Source organism: Lepus europaeus, chromosome 7 (assembly GCF_033115175.1).
Source record: "Lepus europaeus isolate LE1 chromosome 7, mLepTim1.pri, whole genome shotgun sequence".
Lineage (NCBI taxonomy): Eukaryota > Metazoa > Chordata > Mammalia > Lagomorpha > Leporidae > Lepus > Lepus europaeus.
Window position 1 is genome coordinate 110,961,895 of NC_084833.1, and position 20,337 is coordinate 110,982,231.

A 20,337-nucleotide genomic window follows, 5' to 3' on the forward strand; every position below is an offset into this window, starting at 1 on the left:
ATTGGAAGTGGAGCAGCTGGGATTCCGACCAGCACCCATATGGGATGCCAGTGCTGCAGACAGTGGCTTTACCAGCTATGCCATAGAGCCAGCCCCAACTTTTATTTTATCTAAAACTTGGGAATTATCTTGACCTTTTTCTTTTACCTATGTCTCTGTGTGGCCAGTGGGTCCCGCCCTTTCAGCACTGGCTCAGTACACGCCTACCCGGGGGCTAGTGTCAGGCTTGGTTCATCACAGGGGCTTCCTTCGCTCTTCTCGCTCTCTCACCCTCCTGTCCTTTCCACCCCCGTCTCTCTCTCTCTCTCTCTCTCTCTCTCTCTCTCTCTCTCTCTCTCTCTCTCTCTCTCTCTCTTTCTCTCTCTGGCATCACCTGCTGAGGAGGTGATGTTTTCAGACCTTGCATGGCTGGAATTCCCTTACTCTGCTCTCAGCCCTGATGAGAGAACGTGGCAGAGGTTTCGAGAATTCTGGATTGGAAACCATTTTCCCTCGGAACTGTCTTCCTGCTCCCGGTGTTGGTCATTTATACCTAACTTGTTATTTTTTTTTGCCTATGGAAGCTATAAGATTGTCTGCTTTTTTAAAGATTTTATTTATTTACTTATTTATTTGAGAGGTAGAGTTACAGACAGAAGGAGAGACAGAGAGAAAGGTCTTCTATCCACTGGTTACTCCCCAAGTGGCCACAATAGTCAGAGCTGGGCTGATCCAAAGCCAGGAGCCAGGAGCCTGGAGCTTCTTCCAGGTCTTCCATATGGGTACAAGGGCCCAAGAACTTCAGCCTTCTTCCACTGTTTTCTCGGGCCGTAACAGAGAGCCAGATTGGAAGAGAGGCAGCAGGGACAAAAACCAGGGCCCATATGGGATGCTAGCACCCCAATTGGTGGCTTAGCCTCCTACACCAGGGCACCAGCCCCTAGGGTATTTTCTTTTTCTCCAATGAAGTGAAATTTCCTAATACTACTCATTTGCCTTGCTTTTGGTCTGTTTTCATAGATTGTGCTGGAAACTTGTGGCCTTCAGTTCTGGGAAAAATCTGGAATCCTGAGCACTTTCTGTTTGCTCTTTCTAGAAACATCTGTTGTCAGATATCTCCTTCCAGGATTGCTCTTTACAATTTTCTCTTTCTCTTCCTTTTCATTCTTTGTAATTTTGCTGCACTTTTTTGAAGGGTTTGTTGGTTGTGGCTTCCAGCATTTCTATTGCTCTCTCGCTCGCTCACTCGCTCACTCTCTAATTTCCAAGAGTGTTTTCTCCTTCTGTGATTGTTTTCTGCTTGCTCCTTTTATTAGCTCCTCATCTTTTAAGCTCCCAGATGCAGCCTTATATCTTCTCAGCATCTTACACCTCTCAACAAGGCAAACGGGGAGTCCAGCCTTTGGGGCAGAATCGCTCGGTGTTTCTAATTCCACACTTAGTTTCTCTTTCCTCCATGTTTTTCTTGGCAATGCCTACTTTTCACCTGTTTTGCTACCTTCCACGTTAGGACTCATCTCGGGTGTCGGCTGGTGGTGATGAAGTGTGAGGGGGTAACAGGCTTCCTAGGAGCCCTGAGGGCCAGGGCAGGTGACTTGGAGCTGGTGTAGAATATTCTGTGTGGGCTGCATGATGGGAAGCATGCTGTCCGCATTAGGTCTTTTGTCCTGGTTGGTCAGATGCATTATCCATGTCTGACACAGGCAAGAGACTTCCAGCCAGTTCTCATGACAGTGACCCTCACGTGGACCTCCCCCACCCCCACCCCGGCTTACGGCTTAGGAGCCTTTTAAGGATTCCAGGGTGTGAGCAGTGTGGCTTCCCACGCTTCCCTGGCACTAACCAGGAGACCTGCTTTCCCGAGTCCACCGACAGTCGCCATTCAGGCATTCGTTTCCAGCTCCCAGAAGTTTTGCTCCTTCAGAAATTTCTTTATATATAATTTTCATTGGATTTGGGAGTTAAATTGTGTGTGTATGTGGTGTGTGTGTATAGGGTTTTTTTCCCCCTACTATCTTCTCATCTTGAAAATATTCAGAGGCTGGGGGCCGGCACCATGGCTTACTTGGTTAATCCTCCGCCTGTGGCGCCGTCGCCCATGTGGGATGCCGGTTCTGTCCCGGTTGCTCCTCTTCCAGTCCAGCTCTCTGCTGTGGCCCAGGAGGGCAGTGGAGGATGGCCCAAGTGCTTGGGCCCTTGCACCTGCATGGGAGACCGGGAAGAAGCACCTGGCTCCTGACTTTGGATCGGCGCAGTGCACCGACCCTAGCGGCCATTTGAGGGGTGAACCAACGGAAGGAAGATCTTTCTCTCTGTATCTCTCTCTCTTTCTCTCTCTCACTGTCTAACTCTGCCTGTCAAATGAAAAAAAATATTCAGGGGCTGGCGCTGTGTTGTAGCGGGAAAAGCCACTGCCTGCAGTGCCAGCATCCCATATGGGCATGCGTTCCAATCCCAGCTGTTCCTCTTCCGATCCAGCTCTCTGCCATGATCTGGGAAAGCAGTAGGAGATCAGCCAAGTACCTGGGCCCCTGCACCCATGAAGGAGACCTGGAAAAAGCTCCTGGCTCCTGGCTTCCAATCTGCCCAGCTCTGGCCTTTGCGGGCATCTGGGGAGTGAACCAGTGGATAGAAGACCTATCTCTGTCTCTTTCTCTCTCTCTGTAACTCTACCTCTCAAATAAATAAATAAATCTTAAAAAAAAAAAAAAGAAAGAAAATGTTCACACTTAGTAGAAGCTTGGGAGAAAAAAAATCTATAATGAATACCTTTAGACTTTGTATCTTTTAAACTTTATTATTTTACACCTTTTACTTTTGTGCTTTTTTTTTCTTTTTTTTTTAAAGATTTATTTATTTGAAAGACAGTTACAGAGAGAGGTAGAGATAGAGAGAGAGGTCTTTCATCTGCTGGTTCACTCCCCAGATGGCCACAATGGCCAGAGCTGTGCCAATCCAAAGCCAGGAACCAGGTGCTTCTTCTGAGTCTCCCACGCAGGTACAGGAGCCCAAGAACTTAGGCCATCTTCCACTGCTTTCTCAGGCCATAGCAGAGAGCTGGATCGGAAGTGGAGCAGCCAGGATTAGAACCGGCACCCATATGGGATGCCAGCGCTTCAGGCCAGGGTGTTAACCTGCTGTGCCACAGCGCCAGCCCCATCTCTGTGCTTCTAAGAAATTTCCTCAGATAAGTTTCCCAGTTCAGTAACTCTCTTTGGCTGTGTCCTTTGTGCTGTTTAATGTATCCGTTGAGTTTTAAATTTCAGCAGTGGTGTTTTTATGTCTCGGATTCCTATTTGATTGCAATTTAAAGCTCTGTGTTCTGAGGAGGGCCATTTGGTGCAGTGGTTAAGACACTGCTTGGGCCTCCTGCATCCCATACCAGAGTTCCTGGTTTCAGCCTTGTTTCCACTCCCCATCCCAGCTTCCTGCTGATGCACATCCTGGGAGGCAGCAGGTGCTGCTCGGGTACCATGTGAGAGAGCCAGGTTAGGTTCCAGGCTCCTGCTTTCATACTGGTCCAGCACCAGCTGCTGTGGGCATTTGAGGGGTGAATCAGTGTTAGAGACCCATCCTATTGTAGCCAACTGAGGAGTGAACCAGCAGATGGAAGATCTCTGTCTCCCCTTCTCTCTCTCTCCTTCTCTCTCTCTCCCCTTCTCTCTCTCTCCTTCTCTCTCTCTCCCCCTCTCTCTGTCTCCCCTTCTCTCTCCCCTTTCTCTCTCTCTAGCTCCTTCTCTCTCTTTCTCCCTCTCTCTGTCTCCCCTTCTCTCACTCCCTCTCTTCATTTCAAGTGAAACAAATAAATAAATATTAAGAAAACTTCTGTATTCTTTTTTACAATGTAATTTTTCAAAATATGTCTCAGGATTTTGGTTTCTCCTTTCAAATCTTTAATCATTTTAACACTTTTTATAAATGCTACCTAATATTCTGTTACTGGAAGTTACAAGTCTACTACTGCTGTTTGCGCGCATGTGCGTGTATGTTTGCTGGCTCTTGCGATTAGTAGATTATCTCTGCTCTTGTGCTGGGGTGCTGGACTGTGAACTTATGTTCAGCCACCTAGTCTGTAGAAACCTAGGCAAGGTTGGGAGGGGTTGTGTCCCTCCAGAAAACTTGTATTTGCTTCTGACAGATACTCTGTAAGTATCCCTCATTCAAGATCATTTTTATTTTCATTTCTTCATGTTGGATTTCCGTGATTATGTGGGTAAGGTAAATATGCACCCCAAATATTCCTTCATAGAAATTCACAGCTTTTTTTCTTTTCAATGAAGACTCCAGACCAAGACAATTAGTCTTGCTTCATTATTGCTTGTTGGATGGCAAACACATTTTTACATAATCCACCATTTTATTGAGGGTATAGCCCTTTAAATGTTATATTCTGTTTTTAAAAAATGTTTGTTTATTTGTTTATTTTGAAAGTCAGAGTTATATAGAAAGCAGGAGAGAGAGAGAGAGAGAAAGAGGTCTTCCATCTGCTGGGTCACTCCCCAGATGGCTACAATAACCAGCCTTAGGCCAGGCTAAAGTCAGGAGCCAGGATCTTCACCCAGGTCTCCCATGTGGGTAGCAGGGGCCCAAGGACTTGGCCATTGTCTGCTGCTTTTCCCAGGCCATCAGCAGGGAGCTGGACTGGAAGAAGAGCTTCCAGGGCAGGAATTGGTGCCCACATGGGATGCCAGCATTGCAGGCAACGACTTTACCCACTACGCCGTGAAGCCAGCCCCTAAAGGTTATAGTCTTTCTGCAGTAATATCAGTTCTGATCCTCTGTCTTACTGGGGCCAAGATCGCAGATGTCTTGTACCAGTGTTAGCTGTTAAAATTCAACTCACAGGCCAGCATTGTGGTGCAGCACGTTCAGCCACCACTTGTGATGCCGGCATCCCTTATCAGAGTACCAGTTTGGGTCCTGGCTGCTCTGTTCCAATCCAGCTCCCTGCTAGCACACCTGGAAAAACACCAAATGATGGCCCAAGTCCTTGGGCCCCTGCCACCCACATGGGAGACCCAGATGGAATTCCAGGCTGTTGGCTTCAGCCTGGCCCAACCTTGACCATTTGGGGAGTGAACCAACGGATAGAAGATATCTCTCTGTGTGTCCCTCCATCCCCTGTCCCTCTGTCATTCTGTTTTTCAAATAAACAAATCATTTTTAAAAACCACAGTCGTGGCCGGTGCTGTGGCCTAGAAGGTAAAGCTGCCGCCTGTAGTGCCAGCATCCCATTTGGATGCCGGTTCGAGTCCTGGCTGCTCCACTTCCAATCCAGCTCTCTGCCATGATCTGGGAAAGCAGCAGAAGATGGCCCAAGGTCTTGGGCCCCTACACCCATGTGGGAGACCTGGAAGAAGCTCCTGACTCCTGGGCTTCGGATTGGCACAGCTCTGGCTGTTGAGGCCATTTAAGGAGTGAACCAGTGGATGGAAGATCTCTCTCTCTCTCAATCTCTCTTTCTCTCTCTCTCTTTCTCTCTGCCTCTGCCTCTCTGTAACTCTGCCTTTCAAGTAAATAAATTAATATTTAAAAAATGCAATTTGAATCTCCCACAGAGGAGGCAATCTGATTTAGTTCTTGGACCTCCTTTTTTTGTTTGTTTGTTTTGGTACTTAGGATTCCCTGCCTCTCATACAAATTTAATCATGTATTCAAAGAATATTTGTTTATTTAATCCATCAATTTTAAGTGTTTTGTAATAAGAAAATCTTTGATTTTTTCAAAATGGTGTTTGGTCTGAATGCACTAAATGAAATTTCTAATTTAGTACTAGAATATCCTAAGGAAAAAAAAAAGTTTTTTTTTAAAGATGTATTTATTTAAAAGTCAGAGTTAGAGAGAGAAACAAAGAGATATCTTCCATCCACTGGTTCACTCCCCAAGTGGCTATAACACCCAGGGCTGAGCCAGGCAGAAGTCAGGAGTCAGGACTCCCACATGGGTGCAGGGGCCCAAGCAATCTTCCACTGCTTTCCCAGGCCATAGCAGAGAGCTGGATTGGAAGAGGAACAGCTGGGACAGGAACCAGTGCCAATATGGGATGCTGGTGTGGCTGCTGGAAGTTTTCCCCGCTATACCACAACAGCAGCCCCCAAAGAGGAAGATTTCAAGATAAGAAATCAACGTATCCCTTAAAAGACCGAGCTAAAGATCATTGATTTGGGGGATGATAAATACATGAAATTAGGGATTCATAAAGACTTTTCTACCAGAAGTCAAATGAAGGCAGGTTTTTTTTTTTTTTTAAGATTTATTTATTTACTTGAAAGTCAGAGTTACACAGAGAGAGAAGGAGAGGCAGAGAGAGAGAGAGAGAGAGAGAGAGAGGTCTTCCATCCGATGGTTCACTCTCTAGTTGGCCACAATGGCCGGAGCTATGCTGATTCAAAGCCAGGAACCAGGAGCTTCTTCCAGGTCTCCCATGCAGGTGCAGGGGCCCAAGGACTTGGGCCATCTTCCACTGCTTATCCAGGCCATAGCAGAGAGCTGGATTGGAAGTGGAGCAGCTGGGACTCGAACCAATGCCCATATGGGATGCCGGCACTGCAGACGGCTGCTTTACCCATTATGCCATGGTGCCGGCCCCGAAGGCAGGTTTTATTAACAGGTTTGTGGCTTTTTTTTTCTCCCTAAGGAAGTTCAGTTCCTCCTCTGACGGCCAACCTGTGAGAGCTTCTCCAGAATCCCAGCTCACGCACATAATGGAGCAGCATCAGCAAGCCCTGGTGCAGCTGACGGAGGTGCAGCCCCGCAACGGCGCCTTCCCCGGCACCACACTGCCCCCGATCTTGTCGAGGGTGGAGAGTGAATCCCAGCTCAGTGCAGAGAGAGGCCAGAGACAGCAAATGAAAATCAACCGTAGCAATTCTGAAGGCTACCTCTTCCAGCTGGAGAAGGAGAAAAGGCACAGGAAGAGAAGCAGCCTTAAGGTGAGGCAAGCACCCATTTCCATCACGCAGGGATGGGCCTTGACTTTCATGCCCTCCAGGTACAGCCCTCTGGTGGGCGAGGTCACGAGGCAGCTGCCGCCAGGACTGGATGGCCCAGGCCCTAAGGAGCCCCTGCTGCTCCCTGCAGTTTCTCTCCCCTGTCCCTCCGGAATGCCCACCTCCCCCTGCTTTCCAATCTTCCCTGGAAAGCGTCCACGCCCCTCCTGGCCCCTCCAGCTGCACTGAGTCTCCCCATGGACGCCCCTGTAACAGTAAAGAGCCGGTCGGGGCGAGTGAGCCAGGGAGCCTTGTTGCCTCTGGATTTTCCCCCGCCACCCAGCCTGGGCTCCTCAACTCCTGAGAGCCCCTCAGCCTCCGCGGTGCTGTCCCAGCCAGTGACGGAGCCTGCCTGCGGAAGCTGGCCAACCTTCACTGAGCTCTCTGTCTGCAGCAAGATTCACCAGCACCTGGGAGCACGTCAGTCCTTCCCCACAGGGACTGGCTTAGTAAGTGAAATCGGGGGCCCACAGTAGAATACTTTCAGGAAGCGATGAGGGCGCACAGGAAGGAGGCGCTTTATGTCCCGTGCATTTCTTCATGAGACGTAAAACCCGGCAGGAAAGGCCACTTCCCTCTAGGGTCAGACAGTCACAGGGCCGCAGGGATGGCCGGGTTGGAGACACCAGGCCTGTGGTGAGGCGGGTTCCCTGGGAACAGCCTCTGAGCTGCAGGTGTGAGTGCAGGAAGCACCCTTGGGACACTCCCTTGGGAAATGCCCTGTTCATGGGGAGTGGGGAGGCACAGCAGGGCAGAGGGACAGCAGGAACTGTGATACAGATGGGACAGAAGCCTCAACCAAGGCTTTGAGAGCTCTGAGGCCAGTACCCCTTCCAAGACAAGGGACCTGGATTTCTGATGCCCCACGACAGCCAGTCACTGGGATAGTGATTGCCCCTGGGGAGTGGCTGTGACTTTGGGTATAGCAGCTGCATCTGGCAGAGGGAGGTTCTAGGGAGGATTCAACCAGGAGCCATCAGCAGCTGGGGGAATGAGTGCCTCCGTCCAGAGAAACATCTGAAAGTCAGCATGGGAGGAGGTAAGCAGGTGGTCCCTTATTCAAAGTATAATGGTTGGATTCCTACTAGGAACCTGCTAGGTGTGGGACAGAAAGATGAATGAGCCAGGACCCCTCCCCGGAAGAACCTTAGGGCTACAGGGCTCTAGGGAGGACAGACGTGGAAATGGCTTCAGTATGATGTTGGGAGCAAAGCAACCATCCTCGTGTATGTGCAGGAGTGCAGAGGACACGCTTCCCAACCTGAGAGCCAAGCAGAGCGGCGGGAGACAACAGGGGCTGCGTCTTAAAGAGCTGGCAAAGGAAGGAACGTTGCAAGAGTGCTTCAGGCAGGGGGGCCGGCAGGAGCAGAGGTGCCGCCCCGCGGCAGCATGATGCACGCCAGGGCCGGGCGAACACTCCTGTCACTGCCACTGTAACCAGGGGGCACCGGCGTGGGGAGCAGCGGGTGAAGATTAGTGGGGGCCGAGTTTTAGAAGATCTTGCTTCTCATTCAGAGACAAAGGACTTTTGACTCTATAGGCCAGAGGACGACCGCTATGGCTTGGGCCCCAAAGTTCATGTGTTGAAATGTAATCTTCAGGTTCACGTTTGGATGGTATTTGGAGGCAGGGCCTTTGGGAGGTCGTCAGGGTTCCATGAGTTCATGAGGATGGAGCTCCTGCGATGGGGTCAGTGGATTATAAAGAGAAGAGACCTCAGCACCCCCACTTGCTCTTTCGCCATGTGATGACACAGCAGGAAGGCCCGGGGCGTGGCCAGCAGAACTGGGAGCTACATAAACCTCTATTCCTTATAAGGTGTCCAGACTTGGGTGTTCTGTGTGGCAATGCAGAATGGACTAAAAGAGAGGTCGCTGAAGAATTTTAAGCACGCTCACGTCTGCGTTTTAGACCTCTCTGGCTGCAGTGGACAGAGCAGGTGCAGGACATTCCGGGAAGTTACAGAGTTGCTAATAATTCAGTGGACCCTCCCGTGGGGCCCTCAGAGAAAAGGAAGTGGGCAGCATTGAGGAGGACGGGGAAGCTGGGCTAGGGCGGCCAGCGGTCATCTCACAGAGGAGGGAAGTCGGCTTGGGGCGGGGGTGAGCCCAAGCCCGCTCCTGCAGCTCCCATCTCAGGGCCCCTTGTGTGCCCCAGGTCTTCAGCTCGCTCACAGCCCTGCAGTCCTCACTCCGGCCCTCTCATGGACCTCAACCTGAGGGCTCTTTGAACTCCTTGTCCTAGCGCCATCCCTCCTATCTTCCATCCTGCTGAGGTGGGGGTAGGGGTCCCTGATCCCTGTACAGGCCCTGGAGACCACCGACTTGTGGCTGGGAAAAACCCCAGTTCCCCTGGAAATAAGGAAAAAGCATGTTTTGGGATCACAGGTAACTAGTTTTCCCACTGGAGCAGCATGGGAGTAGTCCCAGTCAGCAGCATGTGGTGGAGCTTAATCAGCCATTCCTAAGCTTGGAGCTCTGGCGTCTAAAATCCGTGTACTTGGGAAAGCGCCTCATTCACCCCTTTTTCCTCATGTGCACCATCAGAAGGGTTCTTTCTGCTGGAGATCTGGCGTGGTGTTCAATGAAATCATGTATCGCCTCAGCTTATTCCCTAGCAAAGATCCTACAGCTACAAATGTTCAGTTCCTTTTCCTCCCTCGGGTCTCTGTAATTTGCATTCACTTTTACTGGGGTCGGGGCGGGGGTGGGGTGGGGGGGATAGAGGAAGACCTCCCGGTGACCATACATCAGAAATCTAAGGGCCTAAGAGGGCAGGGGGGTTTCCAGTTGATGCCTCCCAAGCCCTGCTTCCCACTGGGACAAGCCCTCACTTCCTGCTTTGTCTCACACCGCCATTTCTCAGTCCCGCCCCTTCACCTGCGGCTGGCAAATCCACAGAAGCACTCTTTGTCCTTCGAGTTATTGCAGAGGCCGAAACGACTCAGAACTGAGCTATTTGTGTAGGGCAGCGGGTAGCCGGGGCGCCAGACAGAGGAAAGCATTATCCAGGTCATGCCCGTGGTTTCCAAGGGAAGCGCCCCGGATCACGTTAAACACGTGAGGATGTGGTAAAGCTAATAGGCCCCAGAACCCTCCCCTCCTCTCCTGGCAGTTGTGTCCTGATGGATCTGTGAACACCAGGCATCGTCCGTGCCGTGAGGTCCAGACATCACACAGTAAGAGATTAACACAGTGCACACGACGCCGAACAATGTAAGTGTGCACTTGTGGCGTCACACCCTGCAGAACGCCTGCCTTGGGAGCCCCCAACGGCTGGCTGTGCCGAGCCGAAGGAATTAGCTCACGGGCCTTGTCCCAGGCACTCTGGGTGCTGATGCTTGACTGCATCTAATAAGAGGTTTACTTGGATTAAGTTTAGCAACCACAGAGCAAATTTCCTTTGCTTGCTGCTCCCCAGTATTTGGGGCACTGTTTTGGTTTTTCTCGTTTCGGTTTTGTTTTTGTCCCTTTTCTCAGTGACTTTCTCACAGCTTACACAGCCGAGGAATTTTGTGGAGAATAGCTCTGCAGTGTCCACCCCAGCAGGGCACAACATGTCAGAGCTGAAATGAGCCCTCCACAGGACAGCCCGTGTCAGATTCAGTTCAGGCACCCTCTGTCGTAAGTCGACAATCAAAGTTACCCTTGTGACTTGAGAAGAACTGGGGTTCCGTACTGCTAGAAACCTCCCATCAGGAAAGTCCTGTGCCGTTGTCTGCCAAGGCAGCCGGCCATGAACACCAGGCCCCAGGGGCCGCTCTGCACTCAACAGTCTCACACGGTGCCAGCCCAGTGGGTCTTGTGCAAAGACCGATCTCGAATCCCATCGGGGATTTGTCTAAAGGATGCCCGTATTTTCCAGCCTGTTCCCTCTGTGTTTGGAGCCTCGACGGGACTATGCCTGTGGATTTAATGCGGCTTTGTCTTTTTGGAAGCATGCTTCTGTGACCTGTAGTCTTGGGAAAGTCAAGGAGAAGTAAAGCAAATCAAATTGTGGGGATTATTTCATTATATAAAAGACTTTTGTGGAGACAGAAAGTGGATTAGTGTTGTCTAGGGCTGGAGGCGGAGGGGGCTTAGGGAATGACCCCTAATGGGAACAGCGTCTCTTTTTAGGGAGACGAAAATGTTCTGAATTGGATTGTGGTAACGTTTAGACAGCTCAGTGAATACACTAACGACCACTGAATCGTCCATCCTAAACACGTGAGTTCTGCAGTGTGTGAATCATATCTCAATAAAGCTGTTAAACAGACTTTTGATGCAGCAAGATCAAACAAAACTGCAGCGCTGCGAACCAATCAAGATTACTTGCGCCAAAGTTAAGTAAATCCAGGATTTTCACTGCCAGTCACCCAGAACAAACTCCGTTAGGAGCCCTCCCTATCCCTGGAGCAATGTCCCTTTGCTCTAAGCACTTCATCTTGTAAAGGGATCAGCATCATTGGGAGGTGGCCCCTTTGGGCCACCTCTCTCCCTTCATATCCACAGGTAATGCCAGATGCTTGGCCCTGTTTTTCTGACAGCCAAGGCACTGTGTCTGCAGAGCAGTGAGCAATTACTCATGCCTCACAATGAGTCTTTTGTGAGTCAGTGGAATGATTATAAGTTAAGCTGCTTCGGACTAAGGATGTGATTTCTGGGCACTGATCATTTCTTTCTCATCATCTTTGGACAAATTGGATTTATGACTTGGTTACGAGCAGGGGTTTCTTCCCTTTTCATTATTGGTTTACTTTGGCAAGTGGATGATAATTTAGTGACTGCAAAACAATGGTATAGCCGGCATATGTGAGAAAAAGAACAAATCTGTGATCTCTGTGAGTTATCTTAGTTTACTCACCTATTAAACATTAGTAAGGGTTTCAACACGTGATTATACCTAGTATGAGAAAGGTTTGGAGAGAAAGGAATCTTCCTGCTTCTTCCTACTCCGTTGCTAATGGATAGTGTTCATTGATGGCATTAGACATACTCATTTGTCCAACTCTATTAATTCATCTCAAAGAAATAATCCAAGTAGGCCACAAAGAAGGCTCATCCATGGGCATCTTACATGTACAACATTTAGAGGAATAAACAGTTCAAGCCTAACTAGACAATAAAATGTTACTCTTTTGAAAAACATTTAGTGATAAGGAAATACTGTAATGCTACAGTGCTTAGAGAATAAAATGATTTGTAGTGTACAGATAATTTTATAAAAGGATGAAGATAGATAAAATGGACAGGAAACAACTACAGTGGTTTGCTAAGTGATACCTTCTGTTTTTTAAAAGAAATGTATTTTTATTTTTTAATTTTTATTTGTTTATCTGAGGGACAAAGAGATAGATGATAGACACATACATACATACATACCTGCCTTCGTACCTACTTACACAGGGCTTGTAGCCACTGATTCACTATCCATATGCCCTCAACAGCCTGAAGTCAGGAGCCAGGAACTCAATCAGGTATCCCATGTGGGTAACAAGAACTCAGTTAATTGAGCCATTACCCCTGGGTCTTCATAAGCAGGAAGTTGGAGTCAGCAGCCAGAGGTGGGTATTGAACCCAGGCACTCTGAAATGAGATTCACATGTCCTAATTAGCATCTTATCCACTAAGCCACAAACCCACCTCTGAGATTTATGTTTTTTAAGAGATCTTCAATAGGCAACATGAGGGTACTTAAAAATGTTCTTGGAAAGTGGAATTAAATGACAGTTTATTTTGGTTCAAAAAAATTTAAATCCACAGTGTTTTTATAACAGTCATTTTCCATGAAGTTTTTGAAGACACACATACATACATACACCCCATATTTCTTCTATCTACTTTGTTAAGTTTCATAATTTTATTCTAGAGGCTTCCTTAAGAAAGAATCTGGGGTCGGGCATTTGGTAGAGTGGTCTGGTTTAAGACATCCCACACGTGAGTGCCTGCAATTAAGTCCCGCCTCCATTTCTGATCCAACTTCCTGCCACTGCACAGTGGCATGGGTGTGCAGTGATGATGAACCAAGTACTTGGGTCCCTGCCACCCATGTGGGAGACCTCTATGGAGTTCTCAGCTCCTGGCTTCAGCCTGGCCCAGACCTGGCTGTTACACCCACTGGGGAGTGAATCAGCAACTGGAAGACCTCTGTCTCTCTCTCTCTCTCTGTCACTCTGCCTTTCAAAAAATTTTCTTAAAAGAATAATAAAGCACAGAAGAGGATTGCCTAGGTTATACAAGGCGCTTGAGCAGCTACAGATTGTGGTGTCCAAGGGATGTTTTGAAACCAATCCCCAGTAGGTTCCAGGGGATAACTGAATCAGCTTGTGAGCCTGTACGGTGTGAGGTGGTGATGAGAAGCTAATTGGAGTGACCTTTGGAGAGCCAGTAGACCACCGTGAGCAGGACACATCCTTGTAATGGTTGATTCATTGTGTTCATATTAGTTCAATCCTAAGATTGGGGAGTTTTTTGCAATTATAGCTAATATGATGAAATATTCTCTTTCATCCCAACTATCTCTACCAAATTCTATTTTTAAAAAAGACTCATTAGATATACATCTTATGACATAACAATTAACAGAAGCTTTCAAAATTTATAAAAAATGCTACACCTTGTCATTAACATATAGAAAGGGAGCAGTACCTACAGTGAACACGAAAGCACTGCCCTCTCAATAGGACTATCTTTTTCTCTACCATCAGCACAAACGTAGATGTAACCTAAAATAATATCATCATCCAAACCATCTCTTTGCTACCCCTTACCAAAAGAGAAACTAATTAACAAAGAGGAAAGGATTTGGTGTCCCCACTAGGGGCAGTAGCAAGTCTGAACCTCACCCTTTTTTGAGATTTATTTGTTTACCTCTTTGAAAGAGTGACAGAGAGAGGTCTTCCATCTGCTGGTTCACTCCTCAAATGGTCATAATAGGGGCCAGCGCTGTGGCACAGCGGGTTAATGTCTTGGCCTGAAGCACCAGCATACCATATGGGTGCCAGTTCGAGATCCGGCTGCTCCACTTCCAATCCAGCTCTCTGCTATGGCCTGGGAAAGCAGTAGTAGATGGTCCAAGTCCTTGGGCCCCTGCACCCACATGGGAGACCTGGAAGAAGCTCCTGGCTCCTGGCTTTGGATAGGTGCAGCTCTGGCTGTTGCGGCCAGTTGAGGGGTAAACCATAGATCGGATGGATCTCTGTCTGCCTCTTCTCTCTCTGTGTAACTCTGACTTTCAAATAAATAAATAAATCTTTTTAAAAAAAATGGCCATAATAGTCGGGGCTGGGCCAGGCCAAAACCAGGATCTAGGAACACCATGCTGGTCTCCCACATGGGGCGGCAGGGACTTAAGCGCTTGAGTCATCATCTGCTGCTTCCTGGGCTCATTAGCAGGGAGCTGGATTGGAAGTGGAACAACCCTGATTCCAACCAGCACTGCAGTGTGGGATGTGGGAGTCCTAAGTGTGTACTTAACCTGCTGCACCACAGCACTCACCCCTGAACTTCACATTTAATGTTGAAAGCTGTGGTGTGTGGAATATTTATTCTATCCTGTGGCCAGATCATTAGAATCTTTCCTGTCTACTATTGTGCTCAAGTGTCATAAAACAATAGTTAAATTGCCTTGCTCTATTGCTCTGTCATTTTAAGTGTGTAATACTAGTGAGAATTATCGTATAAAATTATGTGTGTCCTTCAAAATATCCAAAATCAGACTGGAGGGACAAAATAAGACAGTGTCATGAGTGGACTATAGTTGTTTGTTACTAAAACTTAGCTCTTTGTTTAAGATTTGTTCACTTGAAAGGCAGTGTTACAGAGAGAGAGGGGGAGAGACACAGAAAGAGCTCTTCCACCCACTGGAAGAGCTCCCCAAACTCTACAAGTTCACTCCCCCAAACGACTGCAAGGGCTGCTGCTGGGCCATGCTGAAGCCAGGAGCCTGGAACTCCATCCGGGTCTCCCACATGGGTGGTAGGGGCTCAAGTACTTGGGCCATCTTCCACTGCTTTTCCAGGCACATTAGCAGGGAGCTATAGAACAGCGGGGACTCAAACAGGCTCTCATATGGGATACAGGCACCACAGGCAGTGGTCTAATCCACCGTACCACAATGTAGGCCCCTCACTTTTTTTTTTCTTTTCAATAATCAATAGCAAAATTTCGAAGTTGTTACCTTCTTTGCTTTTCTTCTGTGGAGCTTCTAATGGACCATACTATCTCACCACTAGGCAGGTGCTCTCTCTTTCTGATGCATTGAGGATGCCTCTTCCAGGGAAGTCACTTGGTTTGGTGAGCTGCACTGGACTGAACATAACATCACAACAGCAGAGACATGCATGTGTTATGTAAAAAACATGGATAACTAAAGAGCCCATTAATGGCATGAAATTCTTTATAATTTTCATAATTTTAATTTTCTTTATTGCAGCAGTGGAAAAATCAAAACATGCTAGCTAACCAGCTACAAATTACTAAGGAGAGGACTACCAGTGACTACCATTAAAATGGAGGAATGTTCAGGGCATGCACCATTCTCCGACAGTCCTTATAGGCTTTGCCTTCTCATTTACCTTCCTCCCTTATTTGTCTATGACAACTTGGGGGAACAGGCAGGTCCTTACAAGACACTGCTTCTACCGGTTGTATTTGTAGAGTTCCAAGCTGAAAGGTTGTCAGAGCAGCAACCTGAATCTTGGAGGCCTCAGACCTGACTTTGAGTCCATCAGAGACAAAGTGAGTGCAAGGTGCAAACAGTACGTTCAGGCTTGACTCTACCTACCTATCTTTTAAGCAAAACTGAATAAAGGTGCCCCCGGGAATCAAGTCCTACTGCAGATGTCTTGCTGTGAATAGAGACCCTTCTAAAATAGCATTGGCAATAGGGACACAGCCACCCCTGCACCCCTCTTACCATAAAATGAAAATACTTAACCATGTTGTGCTAAGTGTCTGCCTTTCACACGAAAAAGCTGGACACGTGCACATGGACCGAGATATGCAAGCTGTGTGGTTGCCTTTTCTGATAGAGTCGTCTTGGTAATTCCCAAGAGGGGCTACAGAGAAGACACCTAGCCCAAGAGTTTCCCAATCCCTGCAAAGTGCAGCTACTTTATCCTGTTTCCTCTCGTGAAAGAAGATCTTCATTTAATGTGTTTTAATTGCAGTTGCACTCAAAGCATAAAAAGAGAATATAGTTCAAAGTTGGAAGCAAAAAATGAAAATAAATTGGGGAAATGCAACAAGGAAGGGGCTGAATGTGATTCAGCCACTGCCAAGGGAACACTGGGGCGCTACTGCAGGGGTCTTCCTGAGAGAGGCCGCCATGAGCAAGGACATCCACAGAACCAGTTCACTACTGCCACCCCACACAGGATAATCTCCTTCCTCTAGTGCGGCTGATACACGGTGCCCACTTAGTATCACTCCCACTAGCGTTACCTGAAAGTGCAGGGAGAGCTAGCAGGACCTGCACTGCCTCATCATTTTGTTTCTCTGAACAGATGCAAAAATTCACGCAGCAAAAGGAATATGCAAAGCAAGTGAAGGAGTACAACATGAAGACACTGTCCCTTTTGTCAAAACCACAGACAGCAAAAGCGGAAAGCAAACCTGCCATCCCTCGTCAGAAGGTAAGACGTTCTCACTAAGGCATTTACTTCTTCAGTCAGAACGAAAAGGAACATTTTGTTAACTCTTAAAGAATATTCTTCATCTCTTTGGAAGGTATTTTAACTACTGTCCTTCCTATAGCTACCCAGTACACAGACACACAGACACACACACTACTATAAAGTTAACTTGTTCCCCCTGATGTTCATCTCCACCTCTGCCAAGAATAGTTTGCTTGCCACACATAAAAATCAAACAAGAAAACAACTTCTGAGAAGAAACTAGCAATCTTGATTCACTATTGATTTCTTTCTCTATCAGTAAATAAGTTTCAAGGAAATTAGCGTCTTCTGGCTATTTGTATGTCAAAGAACAATGCTTCATTGTTTCTCGAAAACTCATCCCCCTTCGCCTTTCTGTGAGGTTCTTTTATTGGAGAAAACGGATTTCGTAAAATACAGAATGTTCTCCCTGCCCGTGTCTCCCAGTCAGAAGTGGTGATGTGAATGAATTACGTACCGTGGAGACACGGGGTTTTGCAGTGCAAGTCTACACTCGATCGATCTGTCCAATCGCAGTGCGGACAAAGGACCCCTTGCATGAGAGACAAGTGATGGCCTGGTGCCTTTAGGAATTTGTACTTCATATTCTCTTTCACTGAGCCTGATGTTTTCTATTTATTGCATTTCTTCCTCAGGCCCGGAAGACCTCAGCCCCTTCCGCTGAGCTTCCATGATGCCACTTTTTTCTTTTCCCTCCAATCCCCATTCGTTTTTCATGAAGAGTTCCAAAGAAACAGAACTGCAATTAGAAATTCCTCTAGAATCTACCTACTGAGAAGTCTGGATATTTTTCTATGTTTCAGACTTTTTTTTCCCTTTCCAGGACTGAAATATATCTTCCATTTCTATTTCACTTATCAATAGGTTCCAATTAAAATATATAACTGATGGAAAGACAGATTTAGAAATTCTGTTTGGTGAGTTCTGATTGCTATTGTAATGCAGCTTAGAATTGACACGTCTGGGGGAAAAGGCTGCCATATTTTCAGCGTCTGGATTTCCAGAGATATACTAAAGAAAGAAAAAATGCCAGCCTCAAACCACTACTGGAGTTGTAAGAACTAAGCAACAAGAACAGCTGCTGTAGCATTGGAGGTTCAGTTTTACATCAACTTCAGTGTTGTCTTTGGTCTCAAGCTATCCTCTTTGGATAGAAAGATCTGTTCACATCTCCTTAATAGAAGTTTGCTTTTAATGAAGCTTCTAGAAATCAAATAGGTCAAACACAAGAGAAATCTATTTCCAGGCACTTGAAGGAAACTCAGTATTATGAAGAAAGCATCCAAAGGACATAACTGTATTATATCATTCTTTGACTTTTTTTTATCCACAACATCTTGTTTTGCAGTTGATCTGTTCCATTTAAACTGTGCATTGTTACATTGTCTGCTTTTTCCATGCGATCTCCATTTCCACCCAGTAAGTTATTGCAGTAGCCACCATTCATGCCATAAATGTATAAAGATTTCCTAATTTAAGGAAGCTAGGACTCATTTCCCATTCCAAATAAAATTTTATCTTGTAACACATTTAGGCTTTGGAATATGCTAAGACCATCCCAAAACCCAAGCCATCAAATCTGACCGATCGAGCCTCAAAGGAGAAAAAAAAACCCAGCTACGCTGGAAAAGAAGAAAGTTTACCTGAAATCTCCCTGCTGGAAATGCTGCAGAACAGGCACGAAAGAGAGAAGCAGGCCGTGGCTGCCTTCAAAGTCCTGCACATCGTGTAGCCCCCGACACCTGGCAGGAGACCAGGCGTGGAGAAGCCCTACCACCTGTCTGCCTTGAACACGGAAGCCTGTCATTATCGCTCTAACTGCAGCCTGTATTTGCTTCATGCAGGATTTAAAATATGGGGCCCAGTCACATTATGGTGCCATATTTTACATCCTAGTGAGAAATTTCTTTTTAAATGATTGTCGAATCACTTAGAATTTGGACTAAAAGCTAGAGAATAAAGCCTTTGGTTTTGTAGTATATCTTTTGATTTCTTAATTTATCTTCTGATTTCTTAATTAATCTCTACCCTTTCTTAGCATAATGAAAATCTTGAAGTTACCCAGAAATAAATGTCTCCACGTGTGTTTCTCCCTTATCATCCTGGTTTGGGGGAGGGGAGATATAAACACTTCAGTTTTTCCACGAACTCAGTTGGGCTCACGACAGAACATTTTGAGATAACATTTCAAAAATATTACTAAAATGTTCAAGGTTAGCAAAGAGCTTATAAATAAAATTGAAAAAAAAAAAAGGTACATCTAGGTGGGCCTTCTCAAATACAACAGACCCAATGATGTTCTAACAGAGCATCAAGACATTATTAGAAATATTCCAACAAACCCAGAAATGGCCAACCCAGGCAATTCTAAGAGATGCCCTTTATCAAAGCTTCTAACTTCAGGCATAGAAATTTGTTGGGCATTTTTTTCATCACAAACATCTTAAAATATTGGTAAATGTGCATTTTCACACATGCAAAAATAACATTAGATAAGACAAAAGCATTCTATAGTGTGCTACTGGACTTAGAAATTAATAAATGTTTTTAATTTCTTATATTTTAAAGCATTGTAAAAATTCCCATCCTTAAAATAATTCCTGGAGAGGAGGATGCTGTAGTGCAGCAGGCCCAGTGGCTGCTGGACACCTGCATCCCCCATCCGCGTGCCACTCCCAGGACCTCTGCTTTCATCTCAACTTCAGGGTACTGCATCCTGGGAGGGAGCTTGTGACGCCCAAGTGTTTGGGCCCCACCACCCCCATGGGAGACCTGAATAGAGTTCTGAGCTCCTGGATTCACCCTGGCCCAGCCCTGGATGTTGTAGGCATTTGGGGAGTGAACCAGCAGATGAAAGATACCTCTCTGTAGCTCTGCCTTGCAAGTAGGTGAAAATAAACAAACATTTTTTAAAAGTACTGGAGTGTTTAGTATTTTACTTCCTGATATTAATTGGACTTTTCATTCTTAGGTGGGCATATCCAGAAATTGATCTTTTTTTTTTTTTTAGATTTATTCATTTATTTGCACTCACTGCAGAGTTACAGAGAGGCAGAGGCAGGAGAGAGGTCTTCCATCCACTGGTTCACTCCGCAGATGGCCGCAACGGCCGAAGCTGTACTGATCCAAAGCCAGGAACCAGGAGCTTCTTCCAGGTCTCCTACATGGGTGGGTGCAAGGGCCCTAAGACTTGGGCCATCTTCCACTGCTATCCCGAGCTATAGCAGAGAGCTGGATCAGAAGTGGAGCAGCCGGGACTAGAACTGGTGTCCATGTGGAATGCTGGCACTGCAGGCAGCGGCTTTACCCACTACGCCATAGCACCAGCCCCTGGAAATTGATCATTTTAACACCAACTTTGGGCAAACCTCTTTACCTCTACATGTGGCACAAGGACTAGCCGTGGAGATTTACTCCTGTGTTGTATGCATTTTATTCATACCATGAGGTATATACACATCGGCCTATACATAATTGTCTCAAAACTGGAAGCAGCTAGATTGAGAGCCTGGGAAAATTACAAGTATCTGAAGATAAGTAGAATGTTTTAGTAGTGTTTTGAAAATAATACCATATATGAGGAGTTAATTTAGGACACTTCACAGCCTAAACTGCTCCTAAAATGTACTTCTAAAGAAGGGGCCCCTTTAGAGTACATAGTGAAATTGTTTCTAGAAACCTGAGCTACAATGACAAACTTGTATTAATTTT

The 20,337-nt window shown here is 46.6% G+C and overlaps 1 protein-coding gene across 3 annotated transcripts in view; it reads left to right on the plus strand.

Moving 5' to 3' along the window:
• Nucleotides 1–18,358, plus strand: part of JHY (junctional cadherin complex regulator) — a 69,711-nt gene extending 51,353 nt beyond the window's left edge. For 2 of the 3 annotated variants that reach the window (XM_062198404.1, XM_062198406.1), the window contains 4 exons: nucleotides 6,617–6,911; nucleotides 15,608–15,688; nucleotides 16,456–16,584; nucleotides 18,161–18,358. In XM_062198404.1, the coding sequence (XP_062054388.1) occupies nucleotides 6,617–6,911; nucleotides 15,608–15,688; nucleotides 16,456–16,584; nucleotides 18,161–18,358 (703 nt within the window). The remainder of the gene's footprint in view (nucleotides 1–6,616; nucleotides 6,912–15,607; nucleotides 15,689–16,455; nucleotides 16,585–18,160) is intronic. The other variant, XM_062198405.1, reaches the window with a different exon arrangement.
• The last annotated feature ends 1,979 nt before the right edge of the window (nucleotides 18,359–20,337 follow it).